The following is a 24,878-nucleotide window of genomic DNA, read 5'->3' as shown; positions in this document are numbered from 1 at the left end:
TTGGAAGCTGCCGACTGCGGTTGAGTTGTTGCCACTGCAGGATGCATGTATATCTGCCTATTAGTCAAGATGAGGTCTTTTACTCCAACTCTCGAAAAGCGAGGACCTTAGTCTTTGTCTATACGGATTCGTATAGTTATGTTAATTACAAAGGCTACGAGTCCAACGCCAGCATGACGTGTTTCCGCCTCTTCAGGGCTCAATGCCGACTCCTTAACCCGTGATAGGCGAGTTCGCCAAATCCCGTACGACGGGAGTCCTCCGTTTAGGTATCTCTCCGTTGGCCGGGAAATTGGCTGATCAACGTGAAACGACAATGAGTTTATGTTATAATTAACCTCTGCAGAAGACTTCTAAGCCCTCAAGCACATAGCATCTTTAACTACGTACTCGACGCTCGAGAACAGCTGGTTGAGAAGCACCCGGCCAACGTGCATAGGGATAGGTATGTCGATTCGTTGGCGGTTCTTGAGCACGAACGCGTAACGTGGGCCAAGACGCCTCAACAGCGTCGTACCCTGTACGGCACAGTCACGATAGTGGCGTCAATAACTCAATCGTAATGGCTACCGATTATTATTGCGGTTATGGCACCGATCTTTCCTGCCTAATCGAATCCAAACAGCGGTGACGACTTGATGTCCAACGCCTTATATCAGGCCCATACTTCTTCAAGGCGTCCTGTCTCTAGACTAGGGTAAGAGCAAATACCGAAGGAGGCGAGCATTAAATGTAGTCTGGAATACAAGAATATAAGGATGTCTATCCAATACTGAGTAAAGACTAGACGAAACGAAAGAACCTCCATTGGTAATGTACATCCAGTTCCATTCCCTTCCATCAAACCAATGCTCAAGTAGTTCCGTAGTAGACGAAATACTATCTGGTAAAGTAGATACTGTATAGGTCCCATTCCATGCACGCAAAGAAATACGATATCTAACAACGGTACAGCCTTACCTCGCCGTTCCCAAAATCTGTCCCTCCTCATCCTCCTCATTCACTGTCACAGTCCAAAGCCCCAAACTCTCGCCACCAGCAGAACGGGCATCTGGCTTCGCATGCGCATTCACCATCGCCTTACTCGAGAGTGCTAGGGCGTCCATTAACTCGGCCATGCGCTTCCCAGCCACAAAGCTACGTGTTAGAGGCTCGTTTTCGGCGACCTGCATCGCCAAATTCATGCATTGCACTAAGATCTCGGAGCTCACGATGTGCGCACAGTAGTAGAGGGCGCTATGGTATTCGAGGAAGAGTTCAGGGATGTAGGTGGTGCGGATTTGTTCAAGTTCGGCGGCTTCGGTTTCTGGAGAAGCAGCATTAGTGGGTGATTTAGGGACAGTGTTGGAGGGTAGATATGGTAGATAAAACTTACCGTCTCGTGGGGTGACTAGCCAGTCGTAAAGGATATTGTCAATGTGCACGCTAATGGCGTCTAGGGCGTCGTGGACTTCCTCCTTAATGCCCTTGATGGTCCCCGAGTCTCGTCGGCGTTTGAGCTTGTCGACTTTTTCGCAGGTAAGAGCAAATGCTTCCAGAGCGTCAAAGGCGAGGATGAGCTGTTCTAGGTCGCGCATAGTCTGTGACTGGACGTAAAGAAGTCGAGTCTGACTGGTGGATTGCAAGCTAGTATTGGATGACTTATTCCGCTTGTGACCAAAGGACCTCAGTTTTGACGGACTGGAGGGCTCTGGGGTGCCGCGGTCGGTTCCATCCTCATAGTCCCCTGGGTAGAAGTCCGCAATATCAAACCCGAAGAATTCACGCGAGAGGTCCGAAAGGCGCATCCGCCGGCTCAGCTCTCTAGCAGCAGGAAGTTTGCCGGATACTGTCGGAAAGGTTAGCATGATTCGGAGTCAAATACAAACAAACTCACTGAAGAATTTCTTGTAGAGCTCTGTCCCAAGAAGACAGATCCGGCCCCATTGCCCGTCGACAAAACGAAGCCATTCAACGCTACGTATGAGTCGCTCGTCTTGCGTCGAAATTTCCGTCCCGATGAAATCCTTCTTGACAGGTGCCAGCTCGCGGATACCATCCTTGCGAACAATGACTTTTGACACCCACTTGAATGTCCTCGTGTGCTCGACAGCAGATTTTACAGCTGTGACCGAATCCCACTGCTGTGCGATAACTGCTTCGATGTCGATTCCGTATTTGTTTATCAATTGAACTAGCAATCTCCTCTCTCTCTCATCAACGATCTCGAGTAACACATCCCCAAGCACCAGATACTGCCCAAGCTCCGGTAGAAGCGACGCATAGAGCGGAATGATATCGACAAGCCCAGCTTCCTCTAGGTCAGCAATATACCCAATCACATTTACCGACGCAGTTTCAAGAAACTGATGATCTTTGCGCACGTAGCCGGCCGAGTCCGCGACAACATATAGGTGAGCAGCAATTCGTAACGCATCACGATCCTCAGCCGCAATCAGGAGAGAGTCATCCACGTAAGTGGGTTCCAGGTCAGGCACGTATGACGGTCCGTCTCTATTGGTAGCTGCCTGCGAGACAGCTTTCGCCAAGGACGTAAAGAAAGTGTCATAGTTTTTACCTAATATCGCAGCTTGAATTGTCCGGTAGGGGTTTCGAGCCTCGCCACCGACTCGGTCGTTTCCTTTGGTGTACTGCACAAATTTGTTGAAATCCGCATACCCGGCAGGTTCCGGCTGGAAGGCCACAGGGCTTGTGGGAGAATGATTGAGCTTTCGCTGGAACTGCTTGCAGAAGCCCCTGTAACGGGCTAAAACCTGATTGTTGAACCAAACATAGAGATAATCGTCCCAGCTCGTGCACACCTTACTAGCTGCTTCTGAGTCACCACACAAAAGTCCGTAGACAGCCCGTTCGAAATCTTCTGTCTTGGAGTCTCGCGCAAGGCTAGAGCAAGCAGCCCTCCAGGTTTCTTGGGACCGGAAGTTCATCATACGTGTTATTCCATCGTCAAAAGCCGTTGCTTCCCCATTCGACTGGGCATCAATGCTGGAACCGCAGATACTGACTGCGCGCCAGTGCTCCAGGCGGTCTGACGCCCACTGCCTAATCTTAGTCCAGTCCTCGCCCTGTCGAAGCATTTTCCAGCACGTCATCCAGGTAGCACGCTCGTAAAATTGGTCCTTTCTCTGAAGGTTCTGTTTTTGGCGGGTGACTGCATCGGGGTCTAGCTGTGTTACCAGCGGTTCGGATTGCTCAGAAGTCAGTAAGGAAGCCGTGATCCCTGGGTCGTTTGGTTCCAGAGGTTGAGGCCAGGCGCGTAGCCGCTTCTGCCCCTTGATAGTCTCTTTGGTATACAGCCATCCATGAGTCCAAGAGCCCTGTCCTCTCTCAGCCTGTATCTCTAATTCTGAGATCAGGGAGTCGATGTCCTGACTGGAAGACCGCGCAGTTTGTTCCAACCATTTCATAATAATCACGCATTCCACAGCATATTGGTCCGCCTTCATGAACTGACCCCAGATGTCGCGATCTGACGAATACCGATGGAGCGTTTGAAATGCAGTCTCTTGCGCTTGTAGGAAGCTGGCTCTACTAGCAGGGTCGTCAACACTGACGAGGTTCAGCAGAAGCTGCCAAGTACTTGCTTCTAGCTGTAACCGTTGCAGCTCTTCTTCGGTTTTAGCGTCACTCGTGCCGTTGCTGTTACTGAAGCCCCATCCCAATTTCGCTCTTTTAAGTGTGTTTTGTTTGGAAAGATCCTGAATCGCGTCCTGCGCAATGGTTTGGCATCCCTTCACCAACTGGTAGACAGCCTGGTAGTTCTGAAATTCGTCCGCACGGTTAGCCTTTTGTTTAAAGCGATCCAATTTATCGGCGAAAGCTTCGATCTGGCGGGTAACTCGGTCGGCAGTCCGGCGAAGTGGGTGCAGTGCCTGCCTTGCGCCTGCTGAGGTGAAGAACTCGGAAGCAGTGACGTCGATTCCGTCTATAACGCGGTCAGAAGCATATTCAGTCTCATGTTGAAATGACATACTCTGGCCATTCGGGGCTCCAACTAGGTTCAGGGGTGATTCGCTGCCGTTCCGATCTTCTACTGAGGCATTTTCTTCCAGTTCTTGCTCCTCTTCCTCCATGTCCTCGTCATCTTCTACCTCTAACATTTCATCTTCGTTGTACTCCTCCTCTTCATTATCCATGGGTTCGTCGTCATCGTCGTCAATTTCGATGACTTCGGTATTGTTCGGTTGCCGCTGGTCCTGTTGTAAGAAGCCATGGGTTAGAGCGCTGAGTCGGCGAGGTATCGAACCCGTAAAAACAATACTTACATTCAATGACGCGAAGCCGGACACAGAGCCGGCCGACCCGGCGGCTCTACTCAGCGGAGCCATAAGCTAGGCAATAGTAAAAAAACAGTTTGCCAGCAATGGACTGGGAAGCAGCAGAATAAAGCTGCGTGACAGTGTTTCTGCCTCTTTTGAGTTGTCACCCGCATGAATTCTCGTTGGCCCAGCGCGCTGTTTTGGCCGACTGCCGCTAGCCCTGAAGTAGACTAGCTTCTAGACCTTCACGCCATAAAAATCCTCCCGCGCTTTCTGCTGACCGATTTCTTCTTTTTCTTTTCTTCTTCAATGTCAATTAGGCAATCATTAGAGTCTCGGAACGAGCGCTTCAATCTTCGTTCAGGTCAATCGGCCTCTCGCGTGCTCAAGATTGTCTTAGAACAATCCAGCAGTTCTTACAACTAGTCTAGCTCTTAACTTACATGGGAGCTCAGACTGCAAAGGAATTGTTACAGCACATTCACCGCTTTCAACTATGCCGGTGGATTTTAACTTCGGTATATACAGCAGCTCGAATAACGGGCATTGCCGTTATCTGGACAGCAGCAAAATGGTTTTTAGGAGGGTTATGAAGCTTCCTGTTCGCGCTGCTTCATCCGGAGTTTTAGGAGATTCGGTTTCGGGCAGCTAGGAGTTTTCGCGTCGTCTCCTTTTTCTTTGTAGAAAGCACTGCAGCATTCATACAAGGCATTGATTTGAGCCTGGCACCTTTCCTCTTGATAGGAGTTTTTGGTCAAGCATGCTGCTACCGTCAATGCCTGCTTGGCTCAATGTGTCCATGGTTCGGGAGTCTACCTTGAATGGCGCACTAGGCATGTCAGCACTGATTGAAAAATCAAAGGGTGTGAGACTGTACTGCTCGTGGATGGCATGGAGGATCGAACGCTATGTCCTCTTTCAGTCCACCCTGGAACGCGTTATCTCCCAAATTCTCTTTCAATCTAGGTACATATATATCTGCTCACCATGATGTAATTCGCTTGGATACTCAGGAGCAAATTGTACTTGAAAGTTGAGAGCAATATACAGAGCGTCTTCTGAGAAACACAACTAATAAACGGAAGTAGTCCCGGAACAACAGACGGTTGGTTGGGAACGTCAATCAAGAATGAATTGACTGACTTCATACTCCCCTTCCACCGCTTGAGAATTGCGCCGCAAAATAGATTCTCCGCGGTTCTTCACTGGTGGGGGCTTCGATCACCTTCTTGTCGCCTCCTACTGCAACTCATTATCAACCCAACATCTTCCGACTTGCTCTCTGCGCGGTCTGTTCTTTAGTACAACGTCATTTTTGACGCCCAACTCTCACCTCCGACGTCTCAACGTTATGTAAGCTCGCCTTCTTCTATCCGCGCCCAGTTCCTTCTACCCCGCATTATCGCAAGATCGCAACACACACTTGATCAATCAAGAATATACTAACGCAACGCTCGCTCGCAGGCTTCCCGCACTACAGCTTTTTACCTAGTATTTCGATAACTCCCAAATAGTTTCAACAATGTCTGATCCATCTGCTCCCACTCCTGAGGCGCCTGCGCCTGTTGAACATCTGAATATCAAGGTCACCGACAACAACAACGAGGTTTTTTTCAAGATTAAGCGAACAACTACCCTGAAAAAGCTCATGGATGCATTCTGTGACCGTCAAGGGAAACAGCCGTCAACAGTTCGTTTCCTTTTCGATGGAACGCGCGTACGCCCAGAAGATACACCAGACACGGTACGTCTTGTATTGATCTTCCGTATACTCATTTCCTTGGACTCAAATCAAAATTTACTATTTGGTTAATTCTGCTAACATGCTTGTCTACACCCTAGCTCGACATGGCCGATGGTGATACCCTTGAAGTTCACCAGGAGCAAATCGGCGGTGGTCTCTAATCCACCAGAGTCCGGTTTCCCTCCTGTCCTTCCCGCGAAATCTTTGTCGGTGTCCTTTTTCTGGCGCATGGGTGATTGAGTTGGCAATAAACCTGACTGGGCAGGCTTTCTATGTTGCGAGGAGTGTCACGAATGGGTTGAGATAAATGGCAGGTGGCAGCTTGTCTGCATATTATATTGCTGCCGCTTCTGCCATCTTCCTTGTTAGGAGGTATCATATGTTAGTCCCTTTTGTCATCCCTTATGAAATATCCTAAGCGCAACATAATCTATTGCCCTGCCTATATTAATATACATGAGTTTTATTCCGGCTTAAACTCTCACCCGGGATAAATATTCCTCACAAAGACAGTCAACTCCGTATAAACTCTACCGGAATTAGGAGGGGGGTCAGGCATGAAAGAACGTTTAAGAGTGAAAGAGAATCCCATAAAAACAAAAGAAATGGCAGAGATATTAATCAAGCGCCCCAAATAGCGGCCTTCGCCTTCTCCTCTTCCTCCTTAGCCTTGGCTGCCTCCTCCCTCTCCCTATTCCTTCGTCTAATCTCCTGCTCCTTTACGGCCCGGTCGTAAGCTCGCTGTTCCTCCGTCCTCTTGGGCGCTCGAATGCCCAACGCGCCTGCAATCAACCTCCCTGCAACAGCAGTCTGCTTCTCTGGCCGCCGATTTGGGTCTCGTGCAGATGTCGAACCCGACGAAGGTTTGGATCGAGACGTAGAATCTGGCCCACATCCGCCCGCCGTCGCTGTCGCCACGGCATTAGCAATCCACGGCTGAGATGTTTGCGGGGAGATTGGCGTGGGTGGGGGGTCAAGGGGCCCCTCTGCTACCGCGGGAGAGGTGGCCAGGCTTGTAGCGACATTTGGTGAACCTAGCTCGTCTTCGAGCCCTGCACCACCTTTGTCTGTATCTTGATCTGACAGCTCGAGTTCATCTTCCCAGGAATCGGCGACGACAGGCGCTTTCTTTTTCTTAGCCGGGAGGGCGGTGGTAGCTGTAAGTTTCGGCCGCGCGATGTCGGTTATGGAAGAAGTCTTTTCGCCAATGTGGAGTTCGCGGAGAGAGGACTGGAGCTCGGATGTTGCTGTTGCTGTTGTCGGGGATGTTGCTGCGACTGTGGACATTTGGGCTGGCGTTAGTAACGGGTCTCCGGAGAGCACTGGCGTGGTTTAAGTGCAAGCAGGACGAGCTTCAGCTTCGGATGTCAAAGCAGAGCTAGCAAAAGGACGAGAGCGAGAGAACTTGGAACTAAGAAAACAAGAAAGACAAACCCTTTGCAACAGCGGGAGACTTAGCAGCCTTGCTGGCCATCTCCACGCCTGAACTTTTATATAACACCTCTAGATGTGTCTGGACCGAGTCGAAAAAGTGGTTGCAGTTATTAATAGTTGATGTGCGATAATGTATGGCGTCAGTCTGGGGTGCGGCGGCTACCTAAGTAACCTAACGTTTCAACACAAACCCCGCCGTGTTTGGGATTCTCAACTCTGGTTGGGTCTCGTGATCGAGATGAGGGGAGGGGAAATCAAAATGCGGCAGAGCTTCGTGATTGGAAGCTACGAAGCCGCTGGAACGCTGAGCAAAACGATCGACGCCGGCGGAGATCGACTGAAGAATAATGGAAAGACCCAGAGGCCGCATGTTGTGTGAATGTGCATGTTACAGTATGTCCAGGTGAATCTGGGGTTGATTGCGTACAGCTTGATATCACTCTGAGGTATGCGGGACAGAGTTCTTCTCATACTTTATTATGCTAATATTCGTGCTTCTAGGGTTTGACACTACCAAGAACCCCATATTCCCCCCATTTTAAACGGCTATATGCAGACGGCTATTTGGCTAAAATTCTGGGCAACCTTTTGCGTGCAAATTATGCATACTGCGTGCGCAGGGCCATCAATATGCCTTCCCGGGGGACCGTGAATAGCTCCCTCTGTTCCCGAGAAAGCCAATCGTTACTGTACTATATGCCCTTGGGCTCCCATAATCATGCCCGCTAGGAATGGTAGGCGGGGAGTCCGAGACCGGCGCGGAGCGTTGTTTTGGGAAACTAGTAGAGACCCCAGATTTCCCGAGGTTGTTTCTCCAACTACTGTCCTTTGTTGTAGCTCAATCTCTTACTCTACTATGTGTTATATTATTTATGAACGATAGACTTTTGGTTTGATAACGGTTGACTTCGAGTGCTATACTTTAATTGCCCACTCGTGATGCCTGGATTGTGCTCGTTGACGCTGCGGGCGCACAAGACGCCGCTTTTGCGAGCCTCATTACACCATATTAAGCACTTTTCCCGCTCATCATGTAAGAGCGACTATGCGGATACGCTCCCAAACCTCAAGATTGGCGCGCATACCAGAGTTCTGTTCCAGGGATTTACAGGTAAATCAACCCATGGGTATATCACTATCTCGCTAACAAGCATTGCAGGCAGACAGGTAGGCTCGAGTCGAAGTTACAACAATGGAGACTGACCAGCTAGGCTACGGCGAACGTGAAAGAGTCATTGGAATGGGGAACGAAGATCGTCGGTGGTGTAAAGCCTGGTGTGGAAGGGGAACACCTGGGACTGCCAGTCTTCCCATCTGTCAAGGCGGTACGAATCCATTGCTTTGTTCCCGAGTCCATTACTGATACTGTGATAGGCCCAAGCGCAAGCAAAGCCGGATGCCTCCGCAATTTATGTGCCAGGAAGTCAGACGGCAAAGGCGATTGAGGAAGCAATTGAAGCCGAGATCCCTCTTGTTGTTGCAGTGGCAGAGCACGTCCCGCTCCATGATATTCTTAGGGTACGTACGGTTTCTCCATGAAATAGGTTGGGTATGTGCTTACAGTTGACAGGTCCACTCCATACTCAAAACCCAGTCCAAAACCAGACTCGTCGGGGCTAATTGTCCCGGGATAATCTCTGCGATTGGGAAATGCCGCATCGGATTCCAACCGCTGCCCTGCTTTGCCCCAGGTAAGATAGGTATAGTCGCGAAGTCAGGTACTTTGAGTTACGAGACTGTTGCCTCTACTACTCGTGCGGGGCTGGGTCAGAGCCTCTGTATCAGTATGGGTGGGGACCCGCTCGCGGGGACGAACTTTGTCGATGCTTTAAAGATCTTTGAAAACGACCCTGATACAGAAGGAATTATCTTGGTTGGTGAGATTGGGGGAACGGCCGAAATGGATGCGGCGGAGTGGATTAGAGATTACCGTCGCAGGACTACGAGCCCCAAGTATGTGCTTCGCTCTGCTACACTCCACAGGACTGACAGGAAAGACCGATTATGGCTCTAGTTGGCGGCCGACAAGCCCCTCCGGGACGAATAATGGGCCACGCAGGAGCCTGGACGGCACCTGGTGAGCCCGGGCCAGAGGAGAAGTATAGAGCCCTTGAGCGCGCTGGCGCGGTCATGGTCAACCATCCAGAGAAATTTGGGAAGGGGATGAAGGCCCTTCTCACGAACAGGCGCAGTACTTCAAGCTCTGCCGTAGGTATCTTCTAACTACCTCAGGATATGTAGAAGCTTACGACGCAGTCCACCTTCGGAGGCCAGAAAAGGAGCCTGCACACAATGAGACGAGTTATCCCAAGACGTCAACAGACCCTCCAAAAATGCCAATCTCGAACCCTATACATCAAGCAATTCCAAGCCCTCGACATGCTCAAAAAAGCCGGCATCCAAGTCAATGAAACCTCCGTATCAGCTTCAGACGTTCATATCTCCCTCACAATCGACAGGACCGCACTCTCCCCCGCACTTATCACCTCAACATCTCCTGGCTTCGAACCCAGCAACTCCGCCCGTCTTCCCTTCCCTTACATTAAAGAAAAATTTGAGGCTTCGGACTCTATCATCACAACCGCAGCAACTCAGCTGAGTCTTCCAACCTCAGCACACGGCAAGCTCGCTGGAATTGTTCAAGCGCTTTGGCAGATCTTCAAGCAGAGGGAGGCCTTTGTCTTAGAGGTCCGAGCGAATTACTCTGCTGAGGGGGGCTTCGAGGTACGCGGCGCGAGATTTGGATTTGACGACGCTGCGTTCCGAAGCTCAGGTCGGCAAGAGGAAATCCATGCGCTTAGAGATGTCAAGGAGGAAGTGCCTGAAGAGGTAGAAGCTGAAAAAGATGGAATTGTCTACGTCAAGTACGCCTTATCTATATTCCCCATCAAGCCACTCATCCCTTGGCCTAACCCGTCATAGACTCAACGGAAAAGGGAGCATCGGTACCCTAGGTAAGACAAACTGCCCGCTCGCCATTCAAGAGCCAGCACCTAACAAATCCTGGCAGTAAATGGCGCCGGCCTAGCAATGAACACCGTTGACGCCCTTACACACCACGGCGGCTCATGCGCCAACTTCCTCGACACAGGTGGCAAAGCTACCTCCGAGACGGTGAAATCCTCCTTCCGAATTATCACCTCAGATCCGCGCGTAAAGGCCATCTTCGTGAATATCTTCGGCGGCTTGACGAGGTGCGATATGATTGCTGAGGGGATCATACTTGCTTTCAGGGATATGCAAATGAGTGTGCCAGTTGTTGTGAGGCTGAGGGGGACTAATGAGGAGAGTGGGCAGCAGATGGTATGTACCTTTCTTTTAATCCTTCAACTGCTTCTGGTTTGTTTGGGGATGGTGATTGGGGTGCTGACCAGGCTTGCCGAACAGATCGCTGAAAGTGGGCTTCCGCTGCATGCCTTTGATAGCTTTGAAGATGCAGCGAAGAAAGTCATTGCTCTTGCGAAGGAGTAGAGGTTTAGATTGTTGTAGACTAGAGATATACTGTACAGCATATAAACTTAGATCTAGAATCCTTCAGTTGGACTTAAAACACTGGCTCTACGGACACCACGCGATCCAAGCCGGAGCCAAGTAACTCGCTCGTATGTACAGACATGGGTATATAATTGATAAAGAGCATCTATATGCACGCATGTCTATGTATCGGACGTACTTCACTAATCCACGCACCCGTAACAGAACCTCACGCGCACCTCTCCCCTAAGCATCAAGCAACTTCTTGCTATCCAAGTAGTCAATAATCTGCTTGACAGCCTCCTGAATCGGTAGATCCACATTCTTCACATGAACCTCCGGGTTTTCAGGCGCCTCATACGGACTGCTAATACCCGTGAACTCCTTGATGATTCCCTCACGGGCCTTCTTGTACAACCCCTTGGGATCTCTCTTCTCAGCAACCTCAATCGGCACATCAACGAATACCTCGACAAATGGCAAACCAGTGCTATCATTCGGCGTAGGGACCTCGTGCAGTTTCCGCGCGGTATCACGGTCAGCCCGGAAAGGAGAGATGAAACTCGTGATGGCGATTGAGGAACTGTCAGCGAAGAGCTTCGCGACTTCTGCAATGCGCCGGATGTTCTCATTGCGATCAGCGTCGGAGAAACCGAGATCTTTGTTCAGGCCGAAGCGCACGTTGTCGCCGTCGAGGCGGTAGGCGTGCAGACCGCGCTGGAGAAGCTGGTGCTCCAGCTCAACGGCAATGGTAGACTTGCCGGAGGCGGAGAGGCCGGTCAGCCATATTGTGAGGCCTTTCTGCTTGCGGAGCTGGTTGCGCTCATTGCGCGTGATGCCGGCGTGGTGGGTGATGTTTCTATAAATGGGGGCTTGATTAGTTTAACGGTGGATTGTGTAAGAGGATGGGGATCCTACGTGGCCATTTTGGAGAATTCAGCTATGTGACCTGGTACTGGGTCTCAGGGAAATTGATGTGATAAAGGGAAGTTGAAGGAGAGAAAAGTAATAGGAAGAGGAGATAGACTGCCGCGTAATAAAAATGGGTTTGGCGGGGCTCCTGAAACCGCGGGGGTTGTCACCGACTTCGGGGCGGAGTCCAAGACTTTCAAGGTTGTTCTCATCCCACGCGAAGGTGGCGATCATTAATTAGTTACTCCGTACGGATTATACTCTTAATTTAAAGGGAATCTTGCCAAGATCATAGCTGGCTGCAAAGGGGTGACGCGACATTTGCTCAATTGAAGCTTCAGTATACGGTATATGTACGCTACTAACATGCAGTTCTGTAGCCAACCAGGTCGAATATAGACAAAATAACCCGGCCGGTTTAAATGAATTCAAAATCGTAATACACATAGGCCGTGTAGTCAGCACCACCACCTTCAATGCCATGCATCTCATTGGGGTCATCCTTCTTGACCCGGCCCTTCTTGTCCCGTCCGAATGCATTCCCGGCTAGGTATGAGTATTTCTCGTCAAGGTTCTTCTTTGCTTTATCAGCGTGTTTTGAGCTTGGTGTCTGCCAGGAATTAGTCTTGACTCTTCGAGCATATTGTGGTACCTACCTTGATAAGCGTGCAGACAAAGTCCAGCGGGAGGCCGTAGCGGAGTACGGTCTCGACAAATACGCGGAGGACGAGAACATGCACCCATACCATGACTGCCTCGCTCCATGAAGTCCGCCCCAGTCGCAGTGTCTCACCCCACAGCTTACGCTCGTCGCCGCCTACCCGCTCGACTTCCCGACGCTCCTCTTCCTTCCCGCCTTCCACGTACTTAAAATCGCGAGGAATCCATTTCTGCTCGCGACATTTGTGGACGAACTCGGTGCTATGTTTGCGGAATGTTGTCACGGCATATAGGGTGAACTCGTCATCGGAGGCGACCAAGTTCGCGGATCGGGGGACAACCATGGGCGATACAGTCTCGTAGGTCTTGAGGAAGTCTTTCACTTGCTGCGCTGGAACAGCAACGAGATGTGTCTCAATGTATTCGGAGTCCCGAACGAGGGCGCGGGGGTCAACGACGGAGGCAAGGGACTTTGTGGATAGGTTTCCGCTGGTCAAGTTAGTTGAGCTTCGCGAACCGTAGTTGGGAGATTTCACGTTTGTTTTCGCTGAAGAGTGGCCAATGTATTCTTGATCTGATTGTACTGGGAGTATTTCGATCGAAGGTCACTATCGATACTCACGGCTTCCTTTGACGAGTTAGCTCATGGCGGGCATCCATTTCACGAAACTAACCTTTTGTAATAGATCAATTAGCTCCGATAGCGACTTGTCGGCGCGGTATTTGACTTTATTCCATGAGAACGTTCGGAGGTACTGGTCCACGGGCTCTATTTTTCGTCAACTTCACCATAACCAACAAATCAGGGAAAAGGTGTATTCCATACTATCGTTGACGGTCTTCATCTTCTCAATCTGCGCCTCGTCACCTTCTAGGATATTCTTCAACGCATCGCCAACCTTGCTGACGACACCCTGACACGCAGCCTCTAGTTTGGCTAACTCGTCCGCTTGCTGTACAAGAGCGTCAAGGGTTCCGATCTTAAACTCCGGAATTGGGAAAGGAGCGACTGAGCCATTATCCGAGCCGACAGTGGCGGCGATGGCGTCCAAGGCATCGTCGCGGTGGTGCGAGGGAGTGATGGAGGAGGGGAGGGAGACTAGGAGGTACTTGATCGATTTGGACATGATGACAGCTGTCAGGGAGGAAGGATGTTAGAGTAAGCTATCGCCGCGCCTGACAAGGCATGAAGGAGATGTGTTGGAAGCCGGAGGTCGAGGAGTAGTGATGTAGTGATGGGTAGCTGTCCCGTCCGGTTAGATTATTGCCCGAAGCTGCGGTTGGCGGAGGCGGTCGGGGCACTGCGGAGCTATACAATTAGACAGCTAGACAGCTCCAAATTAGAACATATTCAGCTACTTTCTCTTTGCATTAATTATTGATTCACAATATTGGTGCAACGAGATGTTGGAGTAAATCGCAAGGCAGACGTTTATTAAATTCTATTGCCTCTTGTCTATTATCGGTGGAACTATATACAAGAATGATATCAAGTTTCCCTCTATCTATGCGTCAGATGCCGCAGTCATTATGTGCCCATTGTCAGGTTCCCGTGTATACAGATTGGTTCGCTGGCTTAGTTGACAAATTTGTGAAGCTTCGGCGACTGGAATCGGTTAGTCACCCTGCTGAAACGTTCAATATAAGGATAACTTACCACTGCCGCCGCTTGCTTTGGCTCTATAAACAGGGACTTGGCTTCGACTAGGACGACCGGTTCCTGGCCCTCCTCAGGAAGTGTCTCAATGCGAGCCTCAACCCAGGCCTTGCGGCCTTCTGATTTTACAACCTGGGCGTGCATGACAAAGTAGGAGTTCGCCATGGCCGGGCGCCGGTAATCGACATTTAGATTCGCAGTCACCCCAACCTTGTTCGGCAAGACAGGGAAAGCGCATCGTCCCATGCCCTCATCCAAGAGCGTTGCAAGAAACCCGCCATGCACAATACCCGGATGACCGGAGACTCTCGACCCAAGGTAGAAAAAGGTGACTAGAGTATTCGTATCGTTGTTATAGAATGCAGTTGGTGGAACAACGATCCCGCCTGAGTTCGAGAGGGTCCCCGCCGTGAGACTGCGATCCCGGATCTTCTCTGGAATCTTCATGTACGGTCTTGATTCGACGTATGAAGGGTCTTCCCGCAAGGAAACAAACAACGGATGGTTCTTGATGTGGTCTTCAACTTCCTGCGACAGCTCGTCTGAAGGAGTGTACATGGTGAGGGTTTCCTCGTCTGTCGGAACCGGGCCATTCATGATGGGCAAAAGCTTTGTCGAAACCTGGTAAAAGAGTCCAGCGGTGAATGCGAATGCGGCGATACTTGTGAACCCGAGGAGACGACGGAGACGTGAAGGAGGTTTAGGGCTTGTATAAGTAGCACCTACACCAGGACCTCGCCGTTTAGCAATCCGAAATCATAGAGGGCTACGGGGAGAGAGAACCCACCGACGGTAGTATAAGGACGTTGAAGAGAGCGTGAAGACAAAGGAAATTGAGGAAAGCGGGCAAGACCCAGAGCTTTTGTAGAAGAGCCAGGAACATGGAGCCTGGACATAGTGGAGACTGTCCGAATAAACGTTGAGGACGGCATGGCGACGGATGAATATGGAGCCCGGAGGAGTTAACGAGAGTGGGAAAAGGAGCGAAAGGAACGAATGATGGTCAACAGTGAGACATGGATCGGTCAACGGTCAGAGGCGAGACAGTGGCCGTCCTAGAGTTTTGCCTCGGACATGGAATCCTGTCAGGTACCGTCTGGTTGGTTTGGCGTCTGTCCTGGTGGCAGTGACGGCAACTCAGGCTCGGGGCCGGCGGAATTCCCAAGATCTCCCATTTTTGGCCAGCGCCGGAGAGACCGAGCAAGCTTGGCTGTGATTGGCTGCGGGGCTGGCTTCTATGACTGAACCTCGGCTCTTTGCAAGTCTCGATTTTGACGACTCCGCTTCATTACTATTTATGTTGAGATTAGTACTCGGCTGAGGAGGTTAGAAGAATGATGTTCTATTCTATTTATGACGGAATTTATGTTGCTGGCCTGAGCTTGTGCAACGTACATGTATATGAGAGCGGCTACCGCCCGAGCACCTCAATAGTACATTATATAGACGAACACTGGTTATGCACAGGCTTTCTCCTTTTTATCTTCCGCGCACTCTACTGTGTATTACTGCATCTGAAATGACTGGTTTTTTTTCCCCAGCAAAGCTTTATCGACTCTTCAGCCGAGACTGGCCCAGCTGGTCTTATTAGTCCCTAACACATTTCAACTAGGATGAGGCAGAATGTCGCGATAAGCGAATGTTTGTGTATCGCAGGTCACAGGCCACCGTGGCAAATGACTCCTTCATTTCTCCTTCTGCATCTCCAGTGACCTTCCAGAAACCAAATCTATCAAGGAGCGTGCTTCTTGGTAGGTGCATGACAACGGAGATGCTGTATCATGGCCATGAGACCTAGATCAAGTGATCCCGATTCTCCCCTGCAGGGTGCAGATTGGTGCATCATGTCCACGCGGTGCAAGCAATAGTCCCGGTCACCGATGATCAGGGGCGTTTGCTTAATTCAAAATGACTTTTATTAGCGCCAGGATGACCTCCTCGCGGGACTCTGGGGAAGTGGCTACTCCGTTCTTCCCGTTGTGGACGTGCGGACATCCTTGGCCGCATTCCAAAGGAGCGACGTCAACTTCATACCGCGCAACTCGGTGACGCATCGACTGCTCAGATTCAACGTTCACTCTCTGTCGAGGATTGCCCAGTTTCGATGGTCCATCTCTTGTTTCTCGCACTGCTCCAGGTCGCACTGGCCAGCGGTCTCAGCGCCCCTTCTCCTGCTGTTGATGATTACGACGTGCTGCAATACGTCAATCCACTAATTGGAAGCACGAATGGAGGTATTACTTCAGAAGAGTTCCTAACTCTAGAGTCTCTAACGTGTTAAAGGCAATGTCTTTGCTGGAGCGACAATTCCTTATGGCATGGCCAAAGCCGTAGCCGATACGGACTCCCCAAGCAACCAGGGAGGGTTTACCTTCGACGACAGTAAAATCACTGGCTTTTCTAGTCTACACGACTCTGGCACTGGAGGTCAGCCCTCTCTAGGGAACTTTCCGCTGTTTCCCCACGTATCATGCATAGATGACCAAGTCAATGGCTGCGCGTACCCTAAGAGAACGCGGAGAATAGCCTATGACCACGATTCCGTCGTGGCCAGGCCTGGGTATTTCGGCTTGACTTTGAGCTCTGGCATCCAGGTGGACATGACTGCGTCCCATCATACATCTCTTTTCCGCTTCCAGATTACGTCTAACCAGACTTCAAGTCCTCTCATTCTGCTGGATCTGAGCGACTTGTCTGATTCACGACAAGATAATGGAACAATTTATGTTAATGAGACTACCGGCCGACTGACTGGCCATGCACGATTCCTGCCTAGCTTCGGCAGTGGCTCGTATGTGCCCTACTTCTGTGCAGACTTTGATAGCGATGCAGGAATCCGCGATAATGGTATCTTCGTCAACTCTCGAGCAAGTACCGATGTGAAAAACCTTACAGTATCTAGGAGTATCAACGGTTATCCTCTTCCTGTAGGTTATCTTGTCTATTGACAGGGAGTAGCTGACAATTGTAGGCGGGAGGCTTTGTTCGGTTCAACCATCGCCTCAACCACACAATCAAAGCCCGCATCGGGCTGAGCTTTATCAGTATCGATCAAGCCTGCAGCAGCGCTGAAGATGAAATTCCCAATTTTGACTTCGATGCCACGCGATCTGCTGCAGTAGACCTGTGGACGGAGAAGCTAGCTCCTATCCGTGTATCCAGGACTGGCCTCGACTCTTCAGTGCTTACCAATTTCTACAGTGGCATTTATCGGACCATGGTCAACCCTCAGGATTACACAGGAGAAAATCCGCTCTGGGAGAGCAGTGAGCCGTATTTTGACTCTTTTTACTGGCATGATGCCCTCTCCGTAAAACGACATTTCTGACTGTTGATAGTCTCTGGGATTCTTTTCGATCACAGCTTCCTTTCCTCACAATCGTTGATCCTTCCACTGTCACTAAAATGATTCGTTCGTTGATCGACACACAACGGCATCTAGGGTGGCTCCCTGATTGCCGCATGTCTTTATGCAAAGGTATACTGCTTCAATAAGATCTGTGATATCGTTATTTAACAAACTACTGCTTAGGTTACACTCAAGGGGGCTCTAATGCGGACGTAGTGCTTGCTGATGCATATGTGAAAGGCCTCTCCAAAGGTATCAACTGGGAAGATGGATACGCAGCTGTTCAAAAAGATGCCGAAGTGGAACCCTACGATTGGAGCAATGAAGGCCGCGGAGGGTTAGCAAGTTGGAAATCGCTGAATTATATCCCAGTCGAAGATTTCGACTACGCGGGCTTCGGAACAATGACACGGAGTGTTTCCCGTACTCTGGAGTACTCCTACAATGACTTTACTATTGCACAGATGGCTCGTGGTCTCAACAAAACGGGGGATGCTGAAAGATACGAAGAAACGAGCAGATATTGGCAGCATTTATTTAGAGCTGATCAGACTTCCTTCATATCCGGTGCAGAGACCGGCTTCAAGGGCTTCTTCCAGCCAAAGCATCTGAACGGCACATGGGGATATCAGGTTTGCAACATCTTCTTTGCCGGTTCCCGCTCTAACTAACCCTCTGTAGGACCCAATAACATGCTCCAACATTGACAGAAGCGGCCGAGCCTGTTCCTTGCAGAACAACGGTGCAGAAACATTTGAGTCCAGTCTGTGGGAATACCAATTGTGCGTCTCCTTCATATATTCCAGGTTCATCCGCTAAGAATTTAGCTTCACCCCGCATGACATGTCTGCGCTGGTTGCTCTCCTCGGCGGCCCAGATGAATTCAACCGTCGCCTTGATTACCTGCATGATCAAAACATAACATACATTGGCAACGAACCCTCTTTTCTAACTGTCTTTCAATACCACTATGCCGGTCGGCCCGGAAAATCCACTGCCCGCGCCCACTTCTACATTCCACGCTTCTTTAGTCCTACTGCCGCAGGGCTCCCCGGTAATGACGATTCTGGTGCCATGGGATCATTCGTTGCAATGTCTATGATGGGACTTTTCCCAAACCCAGGCCAAAACGTCTATCTGATAACCGCTCCATTCTTCAAATCAGTTGATATCACGAGTCCTCTCACGAATAAGACAGCGAAAGTGAGAACCATCAATTTTGACTCTGCGTACCAGAATATCTACATCCAGTTTGCAACACTAAATGGAAAACCTTACTCCCGAAACTGGATCACCCATGATTTCTTTACTGAAGGGGGTGAGCTTATCCTTGTGCTAGGAAGTAGTGAGAGTACGTGGGGAACGGGGCCCGATGATCTTCCGCCGTCTTTGCCGGCAGTTGTTCCTGAGGCATTGATTGATGAGGTCCAGACTTCGGATGTGTTGTGACTTCGTTTCATTCGATCCATGACTCAAGTTCTTATGTGATCGAGAATAGCTGGGTTATGTTAGGGTCATGAAACGCACGTGACGAGATTTTTATGCAGAAGTTGAAAGTAGTGGGCGATAACCAATAGTTGAAACAAATCAATACAGTACCTTGAAATGTAATGATGTCACCGTCCCTCGCACAAGATTTGTTGCGACATACGTGGGACCGCTGTAGGGACTAGTTGGCACTTAGAGTACTAAAATAAAATCTTCTACACTCTATACCAATCTTGCGCAGCACGATAGCTCATCAACTCTGGATCAACTTGCTGTATGTAGGCAGTCAAACAGTGACATGGCATTGCTTTCACTTGGCTGTCGTCTCCCAATGCTTACCTTTCATCACCTCTTTCTTTGTTCATATCACACCCACCAACCCATTTACCACCACTACCGACCTTAACCCGATACTGCGCATGCTCAGCGGTGTTTGTGATACGTCTAGTCTTCTATTGCAATAGCCTGCCTGCAAGACGCATCCTTCCAGACCCTGTAGACAGATCATGAACTGTCAAATAGCGCGTAGACGCCATAGCGCACGGAGGATAGCAAGGCATAGCATTATGCAGATAGCGTCATTATTTGCTCTACCCCAACTACAGACCGCCGGCTATCCAGTGACACACTGAAGGTGAACCACTCCGCTTCGTAGTCTATATAGATAGGTCCACTGTCCACTGCAACGGCGAGAGGGGAGAGAGGAACAAGATAGGGCGCAACGTAGTGTGCTGTTGTGCCATTGTCAAGGCGGACGAAACTGAGATCCAGGCATTCTGAATGCATCAATCCGCGGGCAACGGTGTCTTGTAGCCCTTCCCCCCGGACAGCTGGAAGTAAGCAAAGAAAAGCAAGAGAATTGGTAAGCTGGAGAGTTACGGCAGCAATGGAGAGAGAATGGTAAAATTGTAGGCTGTTCTTGACATAACCTTACACGTTACTTCTTGACCGTGAATTGAAAATGATCTCGGCAGGGGCCGTGATTGTATTATATATCTACCTAAGATATGCATATACAGAGAATTGTCTCTAAGAGATAAAAGTCACGCCGTTACTGTTGAAGAGCACAGCCAACACCGCCATAACAGGAACCTATTTTCCGACAAACAACGATAACAGAAGAAAGAAAAGGGGTAAAGACTCATGCTGATGGCTTGCGGTAAAACTTACTCTCCACCCACGGCATCCCAACAACCGTCGCTTTCCTCACCTTATTTCTAACTACGACCCCAACCTCCGTCCCTTTCTTATGCAATCCCTGCTTTATATACCCCATAGCAATATTCGTTCCACCAAGCGATGGACTCGGCAACCCAGAAGTGATAACGCCAATCTGAGTCTTAGACTCATCGTTCAAGTCGATAATGACAGCACCCTCACGCGCAGGTGAGCCCTTTTCAATCGTGAACCCAACGCGGCGTTGAGAGAGGTTCTTAGACGGAGAAGCAAGCTGTGGAAGGATTGTTGCGGCCCCATTGAACTGTGATCGGTCCGAGGAAGCGGAAGGGTCGCGGCGGTCTCTGCCAACGATCCAGCCTAGCGCTGCGGCAGGGGGGGTCTGGGCAGTTGAGATGTCGTGGCCGTAAAGGCACATTCCAGCTTCGAGGCGGAGGGAGTCGCGGGCTGCGAGGCCGGCGAGGCGAACGGAAGGGTTCTGGAGGAGAAGCTCGGTAATTGTTGATGGGGAGACGGACGGAGGAATGGAAATCTCGAAGCCATCCTCGCCTGTGTAGCCGGTGCGGGAAATTAGAAGCGGTTCTTGGGTCTGCGTGCCGTCAGGGAGATTGAGATGGAGAGAGCGGCAGTTGCCGAAATAGAGGGTGCTTAGATCGGAGTCTGCGCCGTTATTATGGATGAGTGGTTGCAGAGTGGCAGCAGCTTCGGGACCCTGGAGAGCTATGAGGGAGTGGTCAGAGAGAATCTCCCAGGTGATTTCCTTTTCGGCGCCATGGGCAGCTTTGAAGGCATCGATTTCGGCGGTGAGGAAGGCGAGGTCCTCGTCGCGGCGGCCAGCGTTGGTGACGAAATAAAAGGTGTCCGTCGATAAGCGTGTTATGACAGTGTCATCAACGATACCACCAGTTCCGGGTTCAAGGAGGCATGACAGGGTGGAGGAGTTGTTTTCGAGCTTGTCTAGAGACGATGGTGTCACTTTCATGAGCAGGTCTAGCGCGCCTGGGCCACTTAACCGATGCTGGACCCTGAACACTGTAAGTAACTTCTCAGCTCAATTGGAAGAGAGGACATACATATGGCTCACATCGAACAAGCTCGCCTTCTCTCTCGTCCACTTGTGGCTCTCAACATGGCTGAGATCGGAGTACTGGAGGGGCATAGAATACCCCGCAAAGGGCACCATTTTTGCACCTTTAGCAATATGCAAGTCATAGAGTTGTGTCTTTCGCAGAGAGCCAGGGCTAGCTGCAGATGAGGCATATCTCACGCCATTGGCAACTGGAAGGTTGCGGGCAATCAAACGTCCAGAAGCCGGAGAGCGGAGAGCGCAGCGAACGTGCGGAGAAGCAAGCTGCGGGAGAGTCAAAGCTCCATTGACGCCAACAGGGGCCAGTTGGGCAACGGATCTTGCTCCAAGAAGGTGAATTCCTCGTCGAAGGGGTCGTAAAGCAGACATTATGGGTTAATTCGTAGCATATGAAAAAAAGGAAGGAAAGAGGAAAGAAATGAGACGGAGAAATGGAGTTCAGAAAAGCGTCATAGTTACCGGTAAAGTCACGTGTGATAGGAGAATCCCGCGGAGTGATAAGATATGCATGACTTGGCCGTAGCTTATATTATGTTGGGGCTAATTAGCACAAATTTTACCAAATAAATTCAACAATGGCCGGTTGGTGTAGTTGGTTATCACGTATCGTTAACACCGATAAGGTCGCCGGATCGAGCCCGGCACTGGTCATCTCCTTTTTTTTTGTTAAATTCCCACTCCATGCCCGTACTCAGGCTACCAATGACCCACTCTCTACTACTTGCTTCAGAACTGTGGTCTACTAGGTAACAATCTATAATCCTTATATGCAGCTTTTAACCCGTTTAGATGCGTATCATCGCCGAAAGGGTCTACGGATCATCAGGCTCCAATTTGGCATTCTTCATTAGAAGCCCACTCATATGATATCAGATGGCCATAACCCGTATAAAAGCCATAACAGCGCAGACACAATCTGGAATTTCGTCAATGAAACAAAAGCAAGGGTATCGAAACGTCCAATTGCTGATCAGAGCCCATTATCAGCACATGTGAACGGTCCCCCAAAGCTTCCTGCTCTGTAATCTATGATAACACTTTCGACGGATGCCTATACGGATATACGTTAGTCCTTGATTTGTGCATGTGGATCGAAATAAGAACGGGCAAGCAACATACGTAAGTCCCAGGCCCTAAGAAATAAAGCCCAATACCTATTAAGCCGACATTGACAATGGCCCCAACCCAGCCTCGGAACCCTCGGTTTCTGTAGAAGCCCGGCCCGTGGTCATCATACCGCATGCGGAGGTACGCGACGCCCCAGAAAATGAAGCCGAAGAACGAATCGAAAAGTGAGCTCATAATTGAGAGCAAATCCGAGAAGAACGGAATAACCTCGGCGATGATGAAAGCGGCGGCCCACAAAGCCGCAAGGATACCGATCCAGCTGGCCCAGCCGACAAAGGTGTGGTTGCCCTTGTGCCGGGTACCCTCGAAGAGGCGGAAGAAGATGAATCGCGCAGAGACAGAAGCATACAGAACACCGAGGAAGATGATGGTAGGGATCATGAACGAGAATGAAACCTTCTTGTAGACTTCGTCGCCGATCGCGCCAAATGCGGGAGCCGCCATGTATTGGTTTCCAGTGTATGCGTAGACGATAGCCCCGACAAGGCTGAAGACAATAATCTCTGCGATCGTGACGGCAGTGACAGACTTCCAGAATTCCTTAGGTTCTCTCATCTCTGCGATGAAGCTGGGTAGCGTAATCTGACCGATGAAGGTGTAGCTGATGTTCAAGAAGGCGCTCATACCGGAGACGAAGGTCGTTCCGGGGACCGGGAATGCCTTGACAATCGGTTCACCAGAATATTCAGGGGTGCTATTGTATCTAGCCGGATGATCTTCTATCGCAGTGAAGATAACCGCCAGCATTACGGAAACAAAAGTGGCGAGCGCTGAGATCGTCGCAACCTTGGCGAGTGTGCCAAATGTACGCGGAATCGAACAGACCAAAGATATGACCGCTACAACGAAGGAGAACACAACAGTGCAAGTCCCGTGGTTGGAAATCGTGTTGAGATATTCGGCGCCGACTACGCAGTGCAAGCCCTAAACAACGTTAGCCGGTCAAACTGGATGTGCCTGGGGATATGTACCTGAATAAATGTATTGTTCAACAGAAACATGACCGCTGTAAAGTACCAGGCTATCTTCGAGTCCCAGAACAGGTGCTGACCAATGTCACAGACGTCGCGAATATGCGGATGACGCAGACAGAATCTCCTGGGCAATGTCAGTTAAATCCCCATTGAGAATGTGGAAAAAGTGGCTGGCAAACCCACCATACGATGAGCGATGTATAAAGAACAACACCCGCAATAAATACAGTCAGGATCAACCCCGGAACAAGGCCAAGAATCGAGTACGACCAGGGAAATGACATGATAGCCAGGCAGATATACTCAGAGAAGAGCAGCGCGGCCGTCTAACGTTTCACGAATTAGCACGAAACACAGATCTTGGAGACTTCCCGTCGCAACCAAGATTGGATAGATCTGAAAACACACCTTCTGCCAGCTACAAGTACGGTACTTGATCGAATTCTCGGCCTCCAGCTCGATTTGTCTGCCGATCTCTCCCGAGTCTGAATCGGACAATCCGCCCGCAAGCTGGGGACTTCTCTCGAGATCCTTGTCCTTTAACTTGTCGGCGGAGCTGTCAGAGCTCGGCGAGCGGCTCTGCTCTCTGGCTGTACCGAACAACGGGAATCCCGCCATTTTAGCGACCGCACGAATCGGCGATGGAAAGATCGAACAGAGTAAAGTAAAGAAAAGTAATTCTGAGCTTTCGAAGGCATGTACTGCTTTTCTGGAGCTGAACTAGGTGGACTTCTCACAAGGTCAGCACAATCAAGCAAGCACAATCTGAAGGGACAGGAGTAGAAGCTGAATGAACAAGGGAATATAAAGCCCATCGCTTACCTCTGCCAAAAAATTATTAGATAAACTATGGCAGGAAAAGTCTGTCAAGAGTAGGAACACGAGATTGAGGGGCGAGAAGCAGCCCAGAGGGGAAGAATTCGCGTGGTGGATAGCGTTGGTAAACTGGCTCGAGCTAGTCAAGGACCGGCAGATGAGAAAAGTCGACAAGCCAGCCTACCAGATCGCTACAAACGAGGAACAAGTCCAACGCCGGAGTGGCGGCGAATGAACTGGCTGCAGGATTCGTGCTTCCTGATTTCCGCTAAGATTAAGCCAAGCGGCGACGCCGAGGGGTTTAAAATGCTTGAGAAGGCTTGGAAGGCTTGGAAGGCTTGGACGTCTTGGGACGTCTTGGGATGATGCTTGGACTGCGAATTAGCAAAGAAGCAGATAAAGCAGATGAAGCAATGAAGCAGACGGGTTCCGCCGAGGGTACGGTATCTAGAGATGGGGGAGATTGTGATACGATGATCTCTATCTACGGCGGGAAATAATGTTCCCTAATTTCTTACTGCTACAGTATTGAAGGCATCGTAAACCAATACGCTGGTTGCAACGGGTATTCCGGGCCTGAATGAAAAACTCAGCGGCGAGCCGCCCGATGGCGACAGCCGTGAGACGTCATGACGTGCTGGGCCAGACTCGGTCTCGATGACCAGGAAGGCTAAGTTGGTAAAAGAGATGATCGCATTCGCGATCTGAGTCTGCATTCGG

General features: G+C 50.2%; 10 protein-coding genes across 10 annotated transcripts, besides 2 other annotated features; 3 read left to right on the top strand and 7 right to left on the bottom strand.

Annotated features, from left to right (window-relative positions):
• Positions 1-990: part of a sequence feature (contig 1.16 792..451587(-1)) that runs on past the window's edge.
• Positions 957-4,328, bottom strand: ANIA_01190 (protein nup84; the record flags this gene model as incomplete). The annotated part of the gene is made up of 5 exons (XM_653702.2): positions 957-1,306; positions 1,376-1,828; positions 1,877-3,925; positions 3,974-4,196; positions 4,266-4,328. The coding sequence occupies 5 exons, from the start codon at positions 4,326-4,328 to the stop codon at positions 957-959; spliced, it is 3,138 nt and encodes a 1,045-aa protein (XP_658794.2).
• Positions 991-24,878: part of a sequence feature (contig 1.17 1271..347844(-1)) that runs on past the window's edge.
• Positions 5,510-7,003, top strand: sumO (SUMO family protein SMT3). The gene is made up of 3 exons (XM_653703.2): positions 5,510-5,612; positions 5,724-6,003; positions 6,102-7,003. Exons 2-3 carry the CDS (start codon positions 5,782-5,784, stop codon positions 6,162-6,164), a joined length of 285 nt encoding a protein of 94 aa, XP_658795.1. The 5' UTR covers positions 5,510-5,612; positions 5,724-5,781; the 3' UTR covers positions 6,165-7,003.
• Positions 6,421-7,534, bottom strand: ANIA_01192 (uncharacterized protein). The gene is made up of 2 exons (XM_653704.2): positions 7,438-7,534; positions 6,421-7,280 (listed from the first exon to the last, which is right to left on the bottom strand). Exons 1-2 carry the CDS (start codon positions 7,475-7,477, stop codon positions 6,625-6,627), a joined length of 696 nt encoding a protein of 231 aa, XP_658796.2. The 5' UTR covers positions 7,478-7,534; the 3' UTR covers positions 6,421-6,624.
• ANIA_01193 (putative succinyl-CoA synthetase subunit alpha) lies at positions 8,377-10,908 on the top strand (the record flags this gene model as incomplete). The annotated part of the gene is made up of 9 exons (XM_050613193.1): positions 8,377-8,604; positions 8,649-8,762; positions 8,812-8,955; positions 9,008-9,390; positions 9,435-9,645; positions 9,679-10,301; positions 10,360-10,391; positions 10,448-10,740; positions 10,825-10,908. The coding sequence occupies 9 exons, from the start codon at positions 8,377-8,379 to the stop codon at positions 10,906-10,908; spliced, it is 2,112 nt and encodes a 703-aa protein (XP_050469026.1).
• On the bottom strand, positions 11,158-11,837 carry ANIA_01194 (adenylyl-sulfate kinase sD; the record flags this gene model as incomplete). Its single annotated transcript, XM_653706.1, has 2 exons — positions 11,158-11,770; positions 11,830-11,837. 2 exons carry the CDS (start codon positions 11,835-11,837, stop codon positions 11,158-11,160), a joined length of 621 nt encoding a protein of 206 aa, XP_658798.1.
• ANIA_01195 (H(+)-transporting V1 sector ATPase subunit C) lies at positions 12,132-13,610 on the bottom strand (the record flags this gene model as incomplete). The annotated part of the gene is made up of 5 exons (XM_050613192.1): positions 12,132-12,433; positions 12,480-12,972; positions 13,020-13,111; positions 13,158-13,252; positions 13,310-13,610. The coding sequence occupies 5 exons, from the start codon at positions 13,608-13,610 to the stop codon at positions 12,242-12,244; spliced, it is 1,173 nt and encodes a 390-aa protein (XP_050469025.1). The 3' UTR covers positions 12,132-12,241.
• ANIA_01196 (PaaI family thioesterase) lies at positions 14,060-15,036 on the bottom strand (the record flags this gene model as incomplete). Its single annotated transcript, XM_050613191.1, has 2 exons — positions 14,060-14,846; positions 14,867-15,036. 2 exons carry the CDS (start codon positions 15,034-15,036, stop codon positions 14,060-14,062), a joined length of 957 nt encoding a protein of 318 aa, XP_050469024.1.
• ANIA_01197 (glycoside hydrolase family 92 protein) lies at positions 16,245-18,938 on the top strand (the record flags this gene model as incomplete). Its single annotated transcript, XM_050613190.1, has 7 exons — positions 16,245-16,374; positions 16,424-17,067; positions 17,112-17,434; positions 17,479-17,618; positions 17,673-18,121; positions 18,171-18,271; positions 18,317-18,938. The coding sequence occupies 7 exons, from the start codon at positions 16,245-16,247 to the stop codon at positions 18,936-18,938; spliced, it is 2,409 nt and encodes an 802-aa protein (XP_050469023.1).
• ANIA_01198 (glycine decarboxylase subunit T) lies at positions 19,941-21,609 on the bottom strand (the record flags this gene model as incomplete). Its single annotated transcript, XM_653710.2, has 2 exons — positions 19,941-21,178; positions 21,227-21,609. 2 exons carry the CDS (start codon positions 21,607-21,609, stop codon positions 20,119-20,121), a joined length of 1,443 nt encoding a protein of 480 aa, XP_658802.2. The 3' UTR covers positions 19,941-20,118.
• On the bottom strand, positions 22,084-24,364 carry ANIA_01199 (putative neutral amino acid permease). The gene is made up of 6 exons (XM_653711.2): positions 24,165-24,364; positions 23,751-24,071; positions 23,526-23,668; positions 23,340-23,466; positions 22,360-23,292; positions 22,084-22,291 (listed from the first exon to the last, which is right to left on the bottom strand). Exons 2-6 carry the CDS (start codon positions 23,958-23,960, stop codon positions 22,211-22,213), a joined length of 1,494 nt encoding a protein of 497 aa, XP_658803.1. The 5' UTR covers positions 23,961-24,071; positions 24,165-24,364; the 3' UTR covers positions 22,084-22,210.

This window comes from Aspergillus nidulans, chromosome VIII (assembly GCF_000011425.1).
Source record: "Aspergillus nidulans FGSC A4 chromosome VIII".
Classification (NCBI taxonomy): Eukaryota; Fungi; Ascomycota; class Eurotiomycetes; order Eurotiales; family Aspergillaceae; genus Aspergillus; species Aspergillus nidulans.
This window is presented reverse-complemented; position numbering and strand designations above follow the sequence as displayed.